The sequence below is a fragment of the Mytilus galloprovincialis genome, chromosome 7, assembly GCF_965363235.1.
Source record: "Mytilus galloprovincialis chromosome 7, xbMytGall1.hap1.1, whole genome shotgun sequence".
Taxonomy (NCBI): Eukaryota; Metazoa; Mollusca; class Bivalvia; order Mytilida; family Mytilidae; genus Mytilus; species Mytilus galloprovincialis.
Window position 1 is genome coordinate 11583628 of NC_134844.1, and position 22196 is coordinate 11605823.

Genomic DNA, 22196 nt, shown 5'->3' on the forward strand with positions numbered 1-22196 from the left:
GTAAATAAGCGCACTATATATTACATTGACATAAAACAACGCAGCAAACTGAATAAGTGACATGCTTAAACAGTAAATAAACTATTTACAATAACATATTTAGATAGGTTTGGATGAATTTAAATGATTATTTTACTTATATAAAAAAAAAAGACTTATAGCAGATTTTAGCATGGTTTGTTTGGGTTTCCTTGTTGTGATGATTTTCGGTTTCACAAGCGTGTACTTTCCTGTAAAATGCTTATATTCTTACATCATAGCTCATTCATAAAAATGCATTTAACATGGGAGTTGTTTTCAGAACAGCACAAACATTTTATTTATATTTTACCACAGTTTGAAAGCGTTTGAAGAACGTCATGTTAGAAAATTGATTTTAGACAAGATTGTGATATATATAAGACAGTGGTTTCAACATGAACTTTTACATTTCTTGATTTCATAAAAGATGAAAATGTAAGTATTAGATATATGACTGTCATGTTGTAATGCAAATGGATATAGAACACATAAGTAAAGTATAATTCTATTTCAGTGAAGAATGTCTGCGGTAAAAACAATGGAGGATGCAGCCATTTTTGTTTGCCAAATTGGCATGGTTACAGCTGTGCTTGTCTAACAGGACAACATCTGAAGAAGGATAACAGAACATGTGTTGAGAGTATGAATCGTTTTGTGGTGTTTTCCACCATGTCTGACCTGAGACGTATCAGCGTAGACACGCCTGACAGAACAGATGTAGTTCTCCCCCTCAATAAAGTACTGAGTGCCGTGGGGATTGATTTTGATGCTAAGAATGACATGATATATTGGACTGATACAGACCTCAATGTCATCAAAAGAGCACATTGGAATGGCAGTCATGAGAAGGTAAAAGCATTACTGTAAATTAATAAATTGTTTAGTACATTTATTATTGCTCTTTTTTAACAATAGGAAAAATAAGAGATTGACGGTTATGACTAGAGGAAGTTCTTCATTCAAATAATGCTATCAAAATCTAAAATAAAAAATTTATTTTGCCTCACAAATTTTGCTATAATAAAAAGTTTTTAAACATCGCTAAAACTTCTAAATTCACAGTATCATTTATCATATGCATATATTTTATGGTCATTGTTATATTTAATTGTAATTATATTTGACAGGTTGTCATTGGAAACCAGGTGGAGTCTCCAGTAGGTGTGGCTATAGACTGGATTAGTCGTAAGATCTACTGGACAGACCAGGATACAGACTTTATAGAAGTAGCCAACCTGAATGGTAGTATGAGGAGTATTTTGATCTCTACAAGTCTGGATAAACCTAGAGACATCATTGTAGATCCTTTGGAAGGGTAATAAGTCTTTTATAAGATAATTGATTCCCACATTTGGTTGTACATAATTTATATTTACCTATTATTACTAAATTATATATAGACTTTTGAGGTTTTTAACAAGTTCATCACTGTTGTATTTTTAGGCTTATTTTGATAATTATGAGATTTTTGTTTTTAATTTCACAATTTCATATTCCCCCCCCCCCCCCCCCTCTACAGAGGAGGTGGCATTTAGTGATATCCTTGTCCCCATGTTCATCCCTCTGTCTATTTTTACGTACGTCCTGAAGTTTGTTTCCATTCTCTAACATGCAATGCTTATTACAGCAATACACTGATTAAATTAAATTTGGGTGACATCACTTTTATAGTTTTGAGTTATGTCCGTTTATAACATATGCAAACAAGCATCATCTGACACTTTCTCCATTTATTAATGTATTATTTTTCTGTAGGTTTATGTACTGGAGTGATTGGGGAAGTAGACCTAAGATTGAGAGAGCAGGAATGGATGGGAATAGAAGACAGGTTCTGATCAGTAACAATATCACATGGCCCAATGGTCTAGCACTGGACAAGAAACTTAAACGTCTTTATTGGACAGACGGAGGAAGGAGTGTAATAGAATCTGTCAAGTTAGACGGTACAGACAGACAGGTAAATAGGTTACATCTCATTGTAACATCATATGCTCACAGGCTGAACAGCATCTGTATTGGAAAGATGTAGGAGCTAGAACTTATCAAGTTGTACAATACAGAAAGACATCTAAGCTGGCAACACAGCAGACTGATCAAGTCAAAAAGATTGAGGGATTGTGTAATAGAATTTGTCAAATTTACCATGTCATGCTTACAAACTGTTTAGTAAGAATCATATTTTTTAGTAAAATCACATGAACAAATCTGTTTCTGTTGAACAGATTGAAGTTAAGAAAAGTTCCTATTATACACACCAATGACACATTTAGAAAATATCCTAACATTCTGTTTTTTAATTAAGTAAGATGCCTACAGTTTTACCACATTTATGTGGCTTAAGTCCTTGAAACTACAAATATATATACTATCTCTTTCAGATAATTATATCTGTAAATGTTCCACGACCATTTGGCATTGCTTTGTTTGAAGACACCATCTACTGGACAGACAAGTTAAACAAGGGAGTTTACTCTGCAAACAAGTATAATGGATCAGGACGTGAAGTAATCGCCTCACAGCTTGATAATGTGATGGACATCAAAATGTTTTATAAACCACAGCCTAGAGGTAAATATAATCAAATTTTTCATTAAAATTTACTTTCAAATGTGCAGTTGACATATTGAACCTAATGAGTGAGCCTACATATTGAATTATTTTGATTAACAAACGTTTGATTGCTACAATATCATCAAATATATCTTTTAAGTGGATTTTAATTTTTGATGATATTGTAGCAATCAAATGTTTGTTAATCAAAATAATTCAATGTGATTTAATCAAAATATAAAGTAATGTGATAAGGGCTGTTCCATAAACACATACATGGGACCCACGGAAGACACTTCCAAATCTCAACTAGGGATGGGTGTCTTCCTATGTTTTTACATAGTGGACATGTATTTGAAATTTTATTTCCCCTCTATAATAGTAGGTTACCCCATTTTTAAAGTGCCTTCCCTGGGTACCATGTATATTCAAAGAAACAGCCCTAACCTTCAGTTTGGTAATTTTCATACATATCACCTTTGGTCATGATGTAATGCACCAATTGTGTTCATGAAGTTTCGGAATTTGATTTTATTTCAAAATTTATTTTTCATGTAATTACTCATTATTTCTTTTTGTAATGCATTAGAATTTGGGTAACAGTACTGTAGTTGAAAATTTGTTGGCATTGATTTAGATTTGATGGTAGCAAATAAACGTTTTACTGTATTTGTTACTATCAAATCGCCAATTAACTGCGGCTACTCTTCAATTAAAGAACTGTTTTTAGATGTTTGAGCATCACAGGAAATGCTGGGTAATCAAAGATCAATTACTTCAGGCATCACAGGGAATGCTGGGTAATCAAAGGTCAATTACTTCAGCAACTTGTCTTACATTATTTATCTTTATCAATAAACACATTAAAAAAATGAGGTTATAAAACTATATTTGGAAATGGAATTTTAACATCCTTATTTCAGGAAAGAATCCATGTGCTAATGACAATGGTGGATGCAGTCATTTATGTTTGATATCAACAACAGGGTATACATGTGTCTGTCCTACAGGGATACTTATGTCACCAGATGGAAGGTCTTGTAATAAAGGTAGGTATGGGTGTTATTGTCTTTATGGTTTTTTGGGAGTTCAAAAGCTGTCATTCTGCATTTTGCTTTGTTTTTTAAGGAAAAAGCAGACATAACCAGTAGTAGGAAAAGGGGAGGTAATATAGAAGTAGAATGCTCTCATTCATCATTAATATGTGTGCTGTTAACATTAAGGAAAAAAAGCTGAAATTGTAAAATTGGCAAAAATTGTTGGATGCCAACTCAATATATTAAATATTCAGTTTGACAAAGAAAGAATGTAATAAGCAGGTGTTGAAATAGTTATTCAAAACATAGAGAAATGAGATATAGGGTAAAATGAGACAACAATGCAAAAACTCAAAAGTCCATACAAATTCAACATCGTCCAGCTACAAATGGCCTTCAGTGTAGACAGCTTAGGATGATTCAAAATAGACAACAAAAATCTGACATCAAACTCAAATTTAAAAAAAGAGAAAAAAGACATAAGAAAAAAAGTCATGTCATCCTTCCATTTGTTTTAAAATATACTGCATTTGCATGTTTCTATTGTTGAAGAAGTTCCATGTTAAACCTAGATTGATAATGATGTTAATCAACATTTCTATTTACAGATATGAGTAATTTTATTGTGTTTGCCAGGAGAACAGATATCAGAAAGATATCATTAGATGTTAATTATGTAGCTGATGTAGTGATACCTCTTGGTGAAATCAGAAATGCTATTGCTATAGGTGTAGATAGAGTTGCAGGTAAATCTTGTCTTTTCTACTTTCTGATGGATCTGTGCCCTAGTTGTAAATATTTGACATCAGTCAATCTTCCTTCAAAAATTAAAAAAATAATGGCTGCTTAATTGGTGCTCATTTCTTGAAATTGAATAATAAAATGTCAATTATAGATTTGGTAACATTAAATATGATCCATAGTCTAATCCAAAGACTTCAGATGTTCTGCATTATTCAAATGTTAAAGTGTTGCCATGTAATTTCAACATTTGCATTATACTGTACTATCAAAATTACATACAGGTGAGATATATCTCTGTGTCAACAGTTTATTTTAAAGATTCACAAATTTTAAAAACATCTTTTTGTGCTAGTTATGGGTAACTTATGACATGACAGTTTATATTTTTTTCCAAGCGGGTCTAAGAACAAAAGTTAACCTGTACAGTAAGCGTCAGTTGAATATATTGGTTACCAAATTCAGTTAATTAAACTTCATGCTAATGATTTATTTTTGATTTAGGGAAGCTATATTGGACAGATACAATTCTAGATGTGATAATGAAAGCTAATTTAGATGGATCTCAGGTGGAGCAGTTTATAAAACATGGACTTGACACACCGGATGGACTGGCTGTAGATGAGATTGGTCGAAAGATTTACTGGACAGATACTGGATTAAACCGGATTGAAGTAGCCGACTTGGTTACTGGGATGAGAAAAGTGTTGATATGGGATAACTTAGATAAACCTAGAGATTTGACTTTGTATTACGAAAAGGGGTAAGAAAAGTTTTTTGACTTTTATTAAGATATATGTAGCTCAAAAGGAAGACACTTTAAACAAGAAATTTAAACATATGTGTTACCATTGCTTGAATGATTTTTTTACTTTTCTTCCCTGAATATGGAGATATAGATAAAGTGTTATTATTAATCCTTTTAGATTTTCATTATTTCCAAAACAGTAGACTATTTTATATTAAACTATGCTAAGTTTAATAAATGTCAAGTGATCATGAAGCATCAACATTTGACCTGAACCCAAATATAAAATAAAGAATGATGTAAAATTTAAATGATATCTTTAATCCCATGTTTTGCAAGTAAGTTTCTTGATAGATTATAAAACTTTTCTTTGTAAAACATTGACATATAAGATATAAGTTGAATATTTTAAAACTTTGGATTTATTAAATTTAATGAGGTTTAGGACACAAATAATAATTTATACTTTAAAGATGATTCAAGTCATGACATCAATGTTTGAAAACTTCTATAATTATTTTAACAGGTATATGTACTGGACAGACTGGGGTAAACTTCCTAAGATTCAGAGGGCTGATATGGATGGTAGTAATAGGACAGTATTAGTAGATAAAAATCTAGGCTGGCCTAATGGTATTGTCATTGACAAACAATCACAGAGAATTGTATGGGCTGATGCTAAAATGGAAGTGATAGAATCGTCAGATTTAAATGGCGGTAATCGTCGTGTCATCATCTCTAACGTCAATCATCCCTATGGACTGACCATTACTGAGAGACATATCTACTGGACAGACTGGCAGAAAATGGCCATATTTAAAGCCGACAAGGATACAGGAAGTAATTTATTAGTCATAAGACGAACATTACCAGGTCTGATGGATCTACAAGCAGTAATCAGGTCACCAGATGGTAAGTCAATTGTTATTACAATTCAATTGACATGCAAAGATGTGACAGATCTAGAAAGACAATCATGAGTCAGAGTCATTTATATCTGGCATTTTGTCTTCGTTATGGTGGCTTTTAGTTATTGACTTCATATTTAAGACATAAAATGGGACTTTTTGTATGTTAACTGAGTTCTTGCTAGATTTTCAGGATATAAGTTAAAGCACAACATTTTAATGCAATGCTCTAAATTTTAGGGCACAATTTAGCTCTTGCATAGTTTAATATTTCCATAAAGCCTATATAAAGGAATTATTTAAAACAAATTCTGTCATATATTATCAAAGTATACAGTTCTTAATGGTTTGATTCTGAATATTTAAGACTCTTGGAAATATATTTGATTAAGTGCAAAATTATACAAGTTTTTATTTTCTCATACACCATTATCATGAAATAAGAAAAAATGGTAAATATTCAATATCACTAAAATCCATAAAACCAATTTGTCGCATCAATCTTAACAATTATTTATTTCATACAGATGACCTACACAAATTAGAGAACAAATGTAAGAATAATGGAGGCTGTAGTCATCTCTGTTTACCCAATCATAGTGGAATCACATGTTCTTGTCCAACTGGGTTACAACTCAAACACAATGGAAAAACTTGCTTAACATGTAAGTAGAGTACCAGTCATGAATGGTTCCCCAGTTGTCTTCCTGGTTGACATGTTAATAGATGATGGCAAAACTTTCTTTCTATTAAGTCATTCACTTTGTTTTGGCAACCTCTATTTGCACAACCTAATTCTACAATGAACATATCTTGTATAACTGTTTTATACTTAATGACAATAAAAGTTGTTTCTTTATATTTAAAATTGGACTTAAAATTGACAAATCACTGATCATTTATAAGCTTGTTAAATATTTATTTTTTATCAAATAGAATTTCTTTTGTTAATTTATGCCTAGGTTAGTCTAAAAGAATACCAAGCAATTTAAGAAATTTCAATGTTTTTATAACCACAGTCTATTGGTTACACAGTGTGGTATTGTCCTATAATGAGAATTGATTGGGTCAATAACATTCAAATAGGGTGAGGCGAAGACAAATCTGATATGAATTTTATTGACCCTATAAGTTCCGTATTAGTACAATTGCACACTGTGTATAGAATTTATACTGATTTTTGTCTCGCCTTGACGGAGTCAAATAGTGAGACATAGGTATGCTGTTTCCGGCGGTGGCGACGGCGTCAACAATGTATTAGTATGTGATTAGTTTGAGGTGAACCACTAGTGGTAGGTCAATCATATTTGGTATGCAGTTGTATAAGTATTGGCACATCTCATTTCCATGGAGAATATTTGCCCTCGCCTCTCAGTCACAGTCTAATGACTTTGAAACTTATCTTAGTTTACATGTATTAGTTTGTGAATATATCAGTTTAAGATGAACTGCTAATGTTAAGTCAATGTTTTTTGGTTATGCAAATTTATTGGCATTTGCAAGTATTGCTTCCATGGAGATTATATAGCCCCACCCTCTCTTCATGGTTCATTGACTTTGAAACTTTTACATAGTTTTCAAGTTAATGTTTGTATTTAGGTTTGGGAACAACTTATAATAAGTCAATGGTATTTGGTATGCAGTTGTATTAGCATTGGCACATCTCATTTACATGGAGATTGTTTAGCCATGTAACTCAGTCATGGTTCATTGACTTGGAATATTTACATAACTTGTGTAAGATGTTAAAGTATTGCTATTTTGATTTCAACATTTGAATAATCAAAATTACAAAAAGGCGAGACATATCTCTGTGATAACAGTTTATGTTATATTACAACTTGTTATATTCAAATTCAATTATTAGGACAATATCAACCAATTATATTTAGATATTTAATCTCAAACTAAAATATGAAAAGTATTTGGACTATATAGCAACTCAATTTTTGTTATCAGGTCAATGGTATAAGGGAGATAATTCCAATGAACATAATAAAAAATTGTATTGAAATTTATTAGGACAAAGTCAGCCAATCAAATTACGAGAACTTATGCTAAATCAGGATAAATGACTTGATCCTGCCTGAATCCTGTGATATATCTTGTTTATCTGTTTCAGTGCCCAGCAAGTACCTGTTGTTTGCCAGTAGAGGGAGTTTACGGAGAATATCATTGGATACTCCTGATTTTACAGATACATTTCTTCCTATGTCTGATCTCCATAATGTTATATCACTAGACTATGACTACCAGAAACAGAAGATGTACTTTACTGATGTTCATCTGGATGTTGTCAGGTAGTTATCTCCCTTTTGTTACCACACTCTTTCCATTAGTTATATTTAATCTGCAATAAGGTATTGAAATGTTATTATAACAAATATTTTAAGAAATTTTGGAAAGTTGTATCAAGTGAAAAATGTTTTTGATTTTTTATTCCAGAATTGTCTTGTCTTCTAAATAATGGTTTGAATTATATTTGGTTTAAAAGAATTGACAATTATGTATCCTTTCTCAGAGTTTTACATTAGTCTGATTTTCATGTGTTGAGGATAAAATAAATTACATGACAAAAGTTGATTTTAACATTCTAATGGATATGGTTATAATAGAATAAACAAAGGAAAGGGGACCAGGGTTATCCTTCCATGACACAAAATCATTGCATGCACTGCAAAAAACACACAAAAAATCAACGGAAAATTTTTGTTTTATTTTGACATTTTATTTTAGATATTAATTTAGATAGCTGTACTTTAAGAGATTTTTAAAGAAATTATTGATAAGTTAAGGATAGGGGTTAATTTGAATGTTTCTTTGTTACAGAAGAGCTAATTTAGATGGTACAGGTTTACAGTCTGTTGTATCCGAGAATCTAGAGACAACCGATGGACTGGCTGTAGACTGGATTGCTAATAATTTGTTCTGGACAGATACAGGTATATCCCAAATGATTACAATAGTTATTGCAATAAGACTAGTGTTGTACATGAAATAGTGTTATGTCAATTTATTGTAAGTAAAGTTATTAACCATTTTAAAAAATGTTGCTCAAATAAACTTATCTCATTGGCACTTATGCCACATCTTCCTATATCTTTAATGAAATAAGATACATGTAAAGGGTAAATGAAAATGATACCTAAGAGCTATGAGAGGTCTTCAGTGATGGCCAAAAGACGCAGGAACATGTAGGTCATTGCCCAGGCTTTGAGATTGACAGTTTGCAGGTTGTAATTACTACCATTGTTGTATTATGGACATGTTTTTGTTATCTTCAGGTCGTGATGTCATAGAAGTATCATCCACTGATGGAACAAACAGAAAATCTCTGATCACAGAAGATTTAGATGAACCAAGAGCTATAGCCTTGTATCCTCAGAAAGGGTTAGTACTATCATTAATATTACAAAGTTGATTGGACGGATCAAGAGATACATCTTCAATAGACTTTACTGTGATATATGTTAGAAAGGGGTTTAGTGTTGAAAGTTTAGTAAAGTTAACAAAAACTTTACCAGATGGAGAATGTAGTAATAAAAATTATAGGATTGTTAATAGCAGCTCCAAAAACTAGGCCAAAAAGGAATTTTAGTGTTATTGATATAGAACTGTTTTTTTTTAATTTTTTCATGTAACCCTTAACAACCTTTTTACAATATATACGAAATATGAAATGGATTGTTATCATTCTATCACAGAATCCATTCTTTTTTTATGATAACAGTCCTATTGAATTTCAGATTGCTTTACTGGACAGACTGGGGATCACCACCTAAAATAGAGAAAGCATATATGGATGGTAGCAACAGGAAAATTATTATCAAAACAGATCTAGGTAGGTCTTCTCTACTGTCAAAAACATGCAATGTCATTAAAAAAAAAAAACACTTCAAAATTTCCAGAAACTTAATTTGCCTAATATAGCTGTATTTTAATGTGTTAGTCTTGATATCCCATGCTGATGGTTGAATTGGAAAAAAAATAATTTAGTAGAATTTTCGAATCTTATTTGTTCTTCCTAAAAGTAAAAATAAGAGCTCAGGGATAGTTTAAAACACCAACTCATAAAGAGATGCTCAACAAAACAATTGGAATATTTGTTAATGTCATGTAATCTTCATTAATTTTTTTTCACATTTCATTGATAAACAATACACTTGATATGTATTTGATATACCAAGTTTAGTTTAGGCAGATATTTTCAAAATACTGCTATTTATTTCCTTCAGGTTTTCCCAATGGATTATCAGTAGATTTTAAGGCAAAAAGATTATACTGGGTTGATGCCAGACTTGATAAGATAGAAACTTCTGATCTGATGGGACAGAATCGTGTTACATTAATTAATCATGTCCCTCATCCATTTGGTCTGACAGTGGTGAGTAGATATTAGATAAGATAGAAACAACCAGTACACCTCACCTCACCTATCCTCTTCATGTCGATTGGCATTTAAGGCCCTTAAAAGTCAAGTTCAGTTGCACAAAATCCTGCCATGTTGATAAATTACGTCCCAACTCAATTTGATCTCATTAAACACTGATTAATTATGAAACTCATTATTTCAAAGTACGTGACTGATTAGACAGAAATGTTGTATGTTGTACCAAGTACTGTAATGTCCCACAATAGTCTATTGCTTACTGTTAGAAATATTTCAGTGATTTCCGACATTATACCTTGGTTGTGACAATATTGATTACAAATATCAATGCACATTTTTCTGATGCACATTTTGATTTGTAGTTTAACAGTAAGAGCAAGGAATTGAAAATGTTTTCTCAAGTTTATGTTTTCATTAAGGAAAATAAAGCTTGAATTAAACACATGTATGTAAAACTGTATATTCAGATATTAGCTGCATTGTACATGTTGATATTATGTTCCAAGATTTTGCTTTCAATATATTTTGAAAATAAATATTTGCTATATTACAGTATGGACCTCATATTTACTGGACTGATTGGCAGTCAGAGAAAATAGAAAGAGCTGATAAAACTACAGGAAAAGATCGTGCCGTCATACAGAGACATTTAGAGGGACTGATGGACATCGTAGTGGTGGCTAAAGATAGACAGAGTGGTCAGTGATATTTATTTCATACATTTAAAGGAGATTGCATATGCATGATATTTAAATCTAATTGTACATATAATCTATTCATACTACGTTATCTTTTCTCTATCAACTTAATTTTTGGTATTTAAGTGTCATCCATTTCTTGAATTTGTGAAACAATTTATTTGATCAATTTTGACAGGAACAAACTGGTGCAGTATAGGAAATGGTGGTTGTAGTCATCTATGTCTTGCTAGACCCAGGGGAAGATCATGTGCCTGTCCTGATAAAACTACACAAGAACCTTGTCATACATGTAAGTTTTTGGATAGAAACTCTTATGAAATTAATTATACATGTCTCACTTAAAATGTTTTATTTATTTTGGTTTTAAAGGAAGTTTGATCAATTTCATTGTGCAATGAGGATTTATTAATTGAAATTAAAAGAAGAATCAAATTTCTGCTCATAAATATATATTGTGTTTTATCCTGTTTGTTTGATTCCGTAATGGTTATTTACCACATGTCTTAGACTTTATATTCATATTGTAGATCCAGTAACAGACTCAGGAATGGAGAACCAAATTCCTGGATATAATGCTGCTGATGCTGATGAGTAAGTTATTTTATTATACCTTACATATATTACAAACAATTCTATTGGATTACACCTAATCACGTGACATGGAATAATTCAGATAATTTTCCATTTAATTGCAAGGGAGGACGAATAACCCTTAAAATTTACACCAGGGGTGAATAACCCTATTATAATAATTCACCAACAAATAACATTTGAGTGTCTAGATTTGCACTTGAGTTATCTCCCATGAAAATTAAATAAACTAAACGGCAGCGTTTACGTTACACTGACAGCCATAAAAAAATTATAGTCAGTGTTCAAAAGGACCTTCCACTGTTAGTTCGGTATAATAAAACAATTGTGGCCCCTTAGAATCAATGAATATCCAAAATTGTCAACTCTTAAAAGTTAAAAGCTGCACCCTCATTGAAATAACTTCTTTGTGTTGACAATTTTAAATATTCACCTTTTCAACGGACCATAATTGTAAATTGTTTGTATATATCCTTCCTGTTTTAATTATGGAAATAAAGAGATTGATAGGATGAGGTATGACTGCCAATGAGACAACTCTCAACCAGAGACCAAATGACATAGAAGTCAATGACAAACTCATACTGCATAGTCAGCTTTAAAATGCCCCAATAAACAAATGTAAAACAATTCAAACGAGAAAACAAACAACTTGATACAGAGCTGAGAGTACTCTAGTTCAAAGCAAAATACATCTTATAGAAAAATCATGTATCTAATATAAACAAAGAAGATGTGGTATGATTGCCAATGAGAAAAATGTCCACAAGAGACCAAAATGACACAGACATTAACAACTATAGGTCACCGTACAGCCTTCAACAATGAGCAAATCCCATACTGCATAGTCAGCTATAAAAGGCCCAGATATGACAATGCAAACAATTCAAACGAGAAAACTAACAACCTTATGTAACATCAACTGATAAAACCTATTAAAAATGATTATTGTTATCAATTCCAAATTATGGATATTAAAAATAAAAGCATTAAGAATATTTGATATTAAACATGATGTGGTTATTATAGGTGTACAGATGAAGACGAGAAAGATGGAATTTGTGAGAAACCGAAGAGTGTTCCACAAGCAGGTAAATATCAGTTTTATGTCGGTAGGAAGATTTTTTTCAAAATTCTTATCTAAATGTCTTTAACTTGATTTAGTGATACAGTGAAATCTACAAATTTTACTAACATTTGATAGAAAGCATAACATTTATTCTGGGTAAGAATAAATGATGGAAAAACAGATGGCATCAAATGGAATTAATTACACCTTGGTGTGATCCAGTAGTGATGTCACTAGTGGCATCAAATGGAATTAATTACACCTTGGTGTGATCCAGTAGTGATGTCACTAGTGGCATCAAATGGAATTAATTATACCTTGGTGTGATCCAGTAGTGATGTTACCAGTGGCATCAAATGGAATTAATTACACCTTGGTGTTATCCAGTAGTGATGTCAGCAGTGGCATCAAATGGAATTAATTACACCTTGGTGTGATCCAGTAGTGATGTCACCAGTGGCAAACTATAGAAGCTGAATGACCATGAAATCACATAAAATGTAGTGAATAATGCTTTTTAAACATCTATTTATAAATTTGTCTTGAAATACTCACCGCTGGATGTTCAGCAAGTAACAGACAATAAAAATAACTACATATATATTTATTTTTTACAGCAACTTCTTTAGGAGGAAAAGAAACTGCCATGATAGCTTTGTCTGTTGGAATTGTAGTTATTGTATCCTTACTAGTGTTTGTTGTTTGGAGAGTTAAAAAGAGGTATGGTCAAAAACTTTTTGCCTTTGATTAAAAAAAAAACAAGTTAAAGTATAAGAATCAAATAAAAGTGGTTATGTTGTAAAACACACATACTATGTTATGCAGATCTGCCAGCCATTACTGTTTTTGTGGTTAGAAGTTCTATTTTATGTTGAAATACTTCATCAAATTAGTCTTCCCCATCAGTTGTTCATGATATCATATCTTGATTCTAAGATGCAGGAAAAACACAGGCTTATTCAGCATCATGAATGATATTGCGACAGTTTCATTCGCTATTTGTAAGGTCATTAAAGGTTCAGACCATGAACATTTCCTCAATTTGTAATTTCTTCTAAAATATACACTTTTCACCTGAAAATATTTTCTTCAAATTTTATCACATTCTGATTTCTGAAATGTTCAAAAAGTTTTAGTGTGTTTGATGTTAAAGTTTGATGCTGGAACAAGATATATGATGTCATACAGGATAATAGTTACTGACTGTTTGAGACACTCATGGGTAGTCAAGGTCTTTTATCTCCCCCATAGTAGCAGGATAATAGTTACTGACTGTTTGAGACACTCATGGGTAGTCAAGGTTGTTTATCTCCCCCATAGTAGTAAGATAATAGTTACTGACAGTTTGAGACACTCATGGGTAGTTAAGGTCTTTTATCTCCCCCATAGTAGCAGGATAATAGTTACCGACTGTTTGAGACACTCATGGGTAGTTGAGGTCTTTTATCTCCCCCATAGTAGCAGGATAATAGTTACTGACTGTTTGAGACACTCATGGATAGTCAAGGTCTTTTATCCCCCCATAGTAGCAGGATAATAGTTACTGATTGTTTGAGACACTCATGGGTAGTCAAGGTCTTTTATCTCCCCCATAGTAGCAGGATAATAGTTACTGATTGTTTGAGACACTCATGGATAGTCAAGGTTGTTTATCTCCCCCATAGTAGCAGGATAATAGTTACTGATTGTTTGAGACACTCATGGTCAGTCAAGGTCTTTTATCTCCCCCATAGTAGCAGGATAATAGTTACTGACTGTTTGAGACACTCATGGTCAGTCAAGGTCTTTTATCTCTCCCATAGTAGCAGGATAATAGTTACTGATTGTTTGAGACACTCATGGGTAATCAAGGTCTTTTATCTCCCCCATAGTAGTAAGATAATAGTTACTGACCCTTTGAGACACTCATGGATAGTCAAGGTTGTTTATCTCCCCCATAGTAGTAGGATAATAGTTACTGACCGTTTGAGACACTCATGGGTAATCAAGGTCTTTTATCTCCCCCATAGTAGCAGGATAATAGTTACTGATTGTTTGAGACACTCATGGATAGTCAAGGTCTTTTATCTCCCCCATAGTAGTAAGATAATAGTTACTGACCGTTTGAGACACTCATGGATAGTCAAGGTTGTTTATCTCCCCCATAGTAGCAGGATAATAGTTACTGACCGTTTGAGACACTCATGGTCAGTCAAGGTCTTTTATCTCCCCCATAGTAGCAGGATAATAGTTACTGACTGTTTGAGACACTCATGGTCAGTCAAGGTCTTTTATCTCCCCCATAGTAGTAGGATAATAGTTACTGACCGTTTGAGACACTCATGGATAGTCAAGGTCTTTTATCTCCCCCATAGTAGTAGGATAATAGTTACTGATTGTTTGAGACACTCATGGTCAGTCAAGGTCTTTTATCTCCCCCATAGTAGCAGGATAATAGTTACTGATTGTTTGAGACACTCATGGATAGTCAAGGTTGTTTATCTCCCCATAGTAGCAGGATAATAGTTACTGACCGTTTGAGACACTCATGGGTAGTCAAGGTCTTTTATCTCCCCCATAGTAGCAGGATAATAGTTACTGACCGTTTGAGACACTCATGGATAGTCAAGGTCTTTTATCTCCCCCATAGTAATAGGATAATAGTTACTGACCGTTTGAGACACTCATGGATAGTCAAGGTTGTTTATCTCCCCCATAGTAGTAGGATAATAGTTACTGACCGTTTGAGACACTCATGGATAGTCAAGGTCTTTTATCTCCCCCATAGTAGTAGGATAATAGTTACTGACCGTTTGAGACACTCATGGATAGTCAAGGTTGTTTATCTCCCCATAGTAGCAGGATAATAGTTACTGATTGTTTGAGACACTCATGGTCAGTCAAGGTCTTTTATCTCCCCCATAGTAGCAGGATAATAGTTACTGATTGTTTGAGACACTCATGGATAGTCAAGGTAGTTTATCTCCCCCATAGTAGTAGGATAATAGTTACTGACTGTTTGAGACACTCATGGATAGTCAAGGTTGTTTATCTCCCCATAGTAGCAGGATAATAGTTACTGACCGTTTGAGACACTCATGGATAGTCAAGGTCTTTTATCTTCCCCATAGTAGCAGGATAATAATTACTGATTGTTTGAGACACTCATGGATAGTCAAGGTTGTTTATCTCCCCCATAGTAGCAGGATAATAGTTACTGATTGTTTGAGACACTCATGGATAGTCAAGGTCTTTTATCTCCCCCATAGTAGTAAAATAATAGTTACTGACCGTTTGAGACACTCATGGGTAGTCAAGGTTGTTTATCTCCCCCATAGTAGCAGGATAACAGTTACTGATTGTTTGAGACACTCATGGATAGTCAAGGTCTTTCATCTCCCCCATAGTAGTAGGATAATAGTTACTGACCGTTTGAGACACTCATGGATAGTCAAGGTCTTTTATCTCCCCCATAGTAGTAGGATAATAGTTACTGATTGTTTGAGACACTCATAGATAGTCAAGGTCTTTTATCTCCCCCATAGTAGTAGGATAATAGTAACTGATTGTTTGAGACACTCATGGGTAGTCAAGGTCTTTTATCTCCCCCATAGTAGCAGGATAATAGTTACTGATTGTTTGAGACACTCATGGATAGTCAAGGTTGTTTATCTCCCCAATAGTAGCAGGATAATAGTTACTGATTGTTTGAGACACTCATGAATAGTCAAGGTTGTTTATCTCCCCCATAGTAGCAGGATAATAGTTACTGACCGTTTGAGACACTCATGGATAGTCAAGGTTGTTTATCTCCCCCATAGTAGCAGGATAATAGTTACTGATTGTTTGAGACACTCATGGATAGTCAAGGTTGTTTATCTCCCCCATAGTAGCAGGATAATAGTTACTGACCGTTTGAGACACTCATGGATAGTCAAGGTTGTTTATCTCCCCCATAGTAGTAGGATAATAGTTACTGACTGTTTGAGACACTCATGGATAGTCAAGGTTGTTTATCTCCCCCATAGTAGCAGGATAATAGTTACTGATTGTTTGAGACACTCATGGGTAGTCAAGGTCTTTTATCTCCCCCATAGTAGCAGGATAATAGTTACTGATTGTTTGAGACACTCATGGATTGTCAAGGTTGTTTATCTCCCCATAGTAGCAGGATAATAGTTACTGATTGTTTGAGACACTCATGGGTAGTCAAGGTTGTTTATCTCCCCCATAGTAGCAGGATAATAGTTATTGACCGTTTGAGACACTCATGGGTAGTCAAGGTTGTTTATCTCCCCATAGTAGCAGGATAATAGTTACTGATTGTTTGAGACACTCATGGTCAGTCAAGGTCTTTTATCTCCCCCATAGTAGCAGGATAATAGTTACTGATTGTTTGAGACACTCATGGATAGTCAAGGTTGTTTATCTCCCCCATAGTAGTAGGATAATAGTTACTGACTGTTTGAGACACTCATGGATAGTCAAGGTTGTTTATCTCCCCATAGTAGCAGGATAATAGTTACTGACCGTTTGAGACACTCATGGATAGTCAAGGTCTTTTATCTTCCCCATAGTAGCAGGATAATAATTACTGATTGTTTGAGACACTCATGGATAGTCAAGGTTGTTTATCTCCCCCATAGTAGCAGGATAATAGTTACCGACCGTTTGAGACACTCATGGTCAGTCAAGGTTGTTTATCTCCCCCATAGTAGTAGGATAATAGTTACTGACCGTTTGAGACACTCATGGGTAGTCAAGGTTGTTTATCTCCCCCATAGTAGCAGGATAACAGTTACTGATTGTTTGAGACACTCATGGATAGTCAAGGTCTTTTATCTCCCCCATAGTAGCAGGATAATAGTTACTGACCGTTTGAGACACTCATGGATAGTCAAGGTCTTTTATCTCCCCCATAGTAGTAGGATAATAGTTACTGACCGTTTGAGACACTCATGGATAGTCAAGGTCTTTTATCTCCCCCATAGTAGTAGGATAATAGTTACTGATTGTTTGAGACACTCATGGATAGTCAAGGTTGTTTATCTCCCCCATAGTAGCAGGATAATAGTTACCGACCGTTTGAGACACTCATGGTCAGTCAAGGTTGTTTATCTCCCCCATAGTAGTAGGATAATAGTTACTGACCGTTTGAGACACTCATGGGTAGTCAAGGTTGTTTATCTCCCCTATAGTAGTAGGATAATAGTTACTGACCGTTTGAGACACTCATGGATAGTCAAGGTCTTTTATTTCCCCCATAGTAGTAGGATAATAGTTACTGACCGTTTGAGACACTCATGGATAGTCAAGGTTGTTTATCTCCCCCATAGTAGCAGGATAATAGTTACCGACCGTTTGAGACACTCATGGATAGTCAAGGTTGTTTATCTCCCCCATAGTAGCAGGATAATAGTTACTGACCGTTTGAGACACTCATGGGTAGTCAAGGTTGTTTATCTCCCCCATAGTAGTAGGATAATAGTTACTGATTGTTTGAGACACTCATGGTCAGTCAAGGTCTTTTATCTCTCCCATAGTAGCAGGATAATAGTTACTGACTGTTTGAGACACTCATGGATAGTCGAGGTCTTTTATCTCCCCCATAGTAGCAGGATAATAGTTACTGACTGTTTGAGACACTCATGGGTAGTCAAGGTTGTTTATCTCCCCGATAGTAGTAGGATAATAGTTACTGACCGTTTGAGACACTCATGGGTAGTCAAGGTTGTTTATCTCCCCGATAGTAGCAGGATAATAGTTAGTGACTGTTTGAGACACTCATGGGTAGTCAAGGTTGTTTATCTCCCCCATAGTAGCAGGATAATAGTAACTGATTGTTTGAGACACTCATGGGTAGTCAAGGTCTTTTATCTCCCCGATAGTAGCAGGATAATAGTTACCGACCGTTTGAGACACTCATGGATAGTCAAGGTTGTTTATCTCCCCCATAGTAGCAGGATAATAGTTACTGACCGTTTGAGACACTCATGGGTAGTCAAGGTTGTTTATCTCCCCCATAGTAGTAGGATAATAGTTACTGATTGTTTGAGACACTCATGGTCAGTCAAGGTCTTTTATCTCTCCCATAGTAGCAGGATAATAGTTACTGACTGTTTGAGACACTCATGGATAGTCGAGGTCTTTTATCTCCCCCATAGTAGCAGGATAATAGTTACTGACTGTTTGAGACACTCATGGGTAGTCAAGGTATTTTATCTCCCCCATAGTAGCAGGATAATAGTTACTGACCGTTTGAGACACTCATGGGTAGTCAAGGTTGTTTATCTCCCCGATAGTAGCAGGATAATAGTTAGTGACTGTTTGAGACACTCATGGGTAGTCAAGGTTGTTTATCTCCCCCATAGTAGCAGGATAATAGTAACTGATTGTTTGAGACACTCATGGGTAGTCAAGGTCTTTTATCTCCCCGATAGTAGCAGGATAATAGTTACTGACTGTTTGAGACACTCATGGGTAGTCAAGGTATTTTATCTCCCCCATAGTAGCAGGATAATAGTTACTGACCGTTTGAGACACTCATGGGTAGTCAAGGTTGTTTATCTCCCCGATAGTAGCAGGATAATAGTTAGTGACTGTTTGAGACACTCATGGGTAGTCAAGGTTGTTTATCTCCCCCATAGTAGCAGGATAATAGTAACTGATTGTTTGAGACACTCATGGGTAGTCAAGGTCTTTTATCTCCCCGATAGTAGCAGGATAATAGTTACTGACTGTTTGAGACACTCATGGGTAGTCAAGGTTGTTTATCTCCCCGATAGTAGTAGGATAATAGTTACTGACCGCTTGAGACACTCATGGGTAGTCAAGGTTGTTTATCTCCCCCATAGTAGCAGGATAATAGTTACTGACCGTTTGAGACACTCATGGGTAGTCAAGGTCTTTTATCTCCCCCCCATAGTAGCAGGATAATAGTTACTGACTGATTTAGACACTCATGGGTAGTCAAGGTTGTTTATCTCCCCCATAGTAGCAGGATAATAGTTACTGACCGTTTGAGACACTCATGGGTAGTCAAGGTTGTTTATCTCCCCCATAGTAGCAGGATAATAGTTACTGACCGTTTGAGACACTCATGGGTAGTCAAGGTTGTTTATCTCCCCCATAGTAGCAGGATAATAGTTACTGACCGTTTGAGACACTCATGGGTAGTCAAGGTTGTTTATCTCCCCCATAGTAGTAAGATAATAGTATTTTTCTATTTTGCAAAGGTACACAGTATGAAAGTGCACTGTGTACCAATTAACATTAAAAGTAAATTGATTAACAAAACAAATTAAAGATACATTGTGAGAACACATTAAGTAAATTTAGGGAATTCAGTGAACCACAAATATTTAAAATATGTACTCTGTGACATAATTGTACTATTAAAATTGAGAATGGAAATCACATTAATTATTCACATACAACACATTTGTTTATGATACATGTATATGTTGTAGAAGAAGACAAGCATTCCTAACTGAATCAGATGAGTTTGTACGTCTGACATTTTCCAATCCTAATTACCAGAAAACAAGTACAGAAACCATTAACCTAGATAGGTCTTCATCTGCTGATTCTCAAGAATGGAAAATATTTAGATATAGTAAAAAAGATGTAAGTATATCAGATCTTATGAATTAAGTCAGCAACCTAACAATTAACAGCAGTTAAAAACAAACATTTAAAAAAGTTTTAAAAGATTTGTGATAATAAAACAAAAGATTGGAACAGTACAAACAAAGGATATCAGGATTTACCAATAACTATTGGACAGTACAACAAACCGCTCTTATCTTCCCTCAAAGAAAATAGACCTGTGTAAAACAACAAATGGTCAAGATAGCCTGACTTGGTAAAGGAACAACTTTTGTAATACATAAGTTTTAAAAAACAGTTGTCTTTCCATTAGTACAGTTAAATGCCATGAAGTCATGCTTATTACATAATGTTGTATTCAACACTAACAAAAATATAAACATTTCATTATTTGATAAGTCAACAACCATGTAAGGACAGCATATAAAACTTGATAGTGAGACTTGGGTTAGTGATAGAAGACTCGTTTTTTCAATTTGAAAATTTTATAGGGTTTGTATTTCCAGAGTTATTAGACTTTTAAAAGTCACGTTTTAATCAATATTTATTTGCCCAAGTATATTGTTATGTAAGTTTTTCTACAAAGCCCTTTTATGAATTTTCAATTAGATGCCTTTTTAATATATCAGTTTATGCTCACAACAATTTCAATGTGGGGGGAAAAGGATGTACCATTTTGTCTTTATTCAGCTTCTTAAATAATGCCTATTATTTTACAGCAACAAGTTTCAATTTTAAAACCTTCAAGAGAGGCAAAGACGAGGGGTTCTGAGCGTGCTGCCTTAGTACAACAAATGGACTCTGGTGCTGTGTCTCCTTCACTGCCGAGTCGAGAGAGACAGAGTAAATTATTTAAAGACAGAACTTCTAATAAGGAGAAAGATGTTATCTCTAAAGTTCCTTACAAGCCTGTTAAAACATGACATTATTATAAATATTTTTGTACCTATTTTTTATGAAAGTTTGATGTTATGTGCCAATTTGTGATTTGCAGAGTATTTGAAAGACAAATTTTGTGAAAATATTTTGTTAATATTTCACAAGTAAACAATTATAGAAAACTTTTAAATTAAATTTGATATTATTAAGTCATATTTTTTTTCCAATTATCTCCCTTGTATAAGATCTGATCTGTTCCTGTTTTTTGTAGTAAATTTGGTTATTTGTAGTAACTGACTATAAATCATGTTGGTTGGCAATCTCATCTTATTTATGTATTCATTGAAATCTTTGTTGTATTTTATGTCCCTTTTAAAGGATTTTCATGTTCTTTGTTGCTAGGTGACAATTTTTTGTAATTTGTTTTTTATTTAACTTATGCAATGAATTGGTAACTTTTTAAACAGAATTAATTAATTTTTTTTAAGTTGAATCAGTATATGCAAACATCAAATCAGACAGCTTGTAAATATTTATTATGCTTACTTAATTTTTTTACCTGTCCGGTACAGTTGTAGTTTTACTTTGATTTATTCACACTTTGATTTTTTTTTAATCTGTTATTTGAATAGTGATATTATATTTAACTTTGCTCAAAAGCCATTTTCCAGAACCAAACTATATCTTTCAGTTTTAATAGCAAGAAAATATCATTGTAAATAAAAACATTTTCATTAATGTAAATATTGAGGCCTTCACTTGCCAGCATTATTTCAGTGTAATAATCCATAAGTCATTTTATTTATACAATGTTATATTTTGATGTCATTTTTTATGGTCACAAATATTTTTTTAAATGTAAATATGATTTATAATACATGTACTGTAAAAATATTATCATATTCTTGAGGCAGCCATATTTCTGTATCTGAAAGAGAAAATACCTAATCCTGTGTCCCATTTTGCACGTATAA

At 33.7% G+C, this 22196-nt stretch overlaps 1 protein-coding gene across 1 annotated transcript in view; it reads left to right on the top strand.

Annotated features, from left to right (window-relative positions):
- LOC143082307 (low-density lipoprotein receptor-related protein 4-like) overlaps positions 1-21480 on the top strand; it is a 59415-nt gene extending 37935 nt beyond the window's left edge. The window contains exons 20-40 of the mRNA XM_076257938.1: positions 536-870; positions 1149-1336; positions 1777-1978; positions 2400-2589; positions 3495-3620; positions 4217-4354; positions 4854-5112; positions 5624-6009; positions 6533-6670; positions 8128-8305; positions 8835-8947; positions 9290-9395; positions 9752-9846; positions 10241-10389; positions 10949-11093; positions 11272-11385; positions 11624-11687; positions 12717-12778; positions 13374-13476; positions 20205-20361; positions 21063-21480. Of these exons, the coding sequence (XP_076114053.1) occupies positions 536-870; positions 1149-1336; positions 1777-1978; positions 2400-2589; positions 3495-3620; positions 4217-4354; positions 4854-5112; positions 5624-6009; positions 6533-6670; positions 8128-8305; positions 8835-8947; positions 9290-9395; positions 9752-9846; positions 10241-10389; positions 10949-11093; positions 11272-11385; positions 11624-11687; positions 12717-12778; positions 13374-13476; positions 20205-20361; positions 21063-21266 (3452 nt within the window). The 3' untranslated portion in view covers positions 21267-21480. The remainder of the gene's footprint in view (positions 1-535; positions 871-1148; positions 1337-1776; positions 1979-2399; positions 2590-3494; positions 3621-4216; positions 4355-4853; positions 5113-5623; positions 6010-6532; positions 6671-8127; positions 8306-8834; positions 8948-9289; positions 9396-9751; positions 9847-10240; positions 10390-10948; positions 11094-11271; positions 11386-11623; positions 11688-12716; positions 12779-13373; positions 13477-20204; positions 20362-21062) is intronic.
- Positions 21481-22196: the final 716 nt, after the last annotated feature.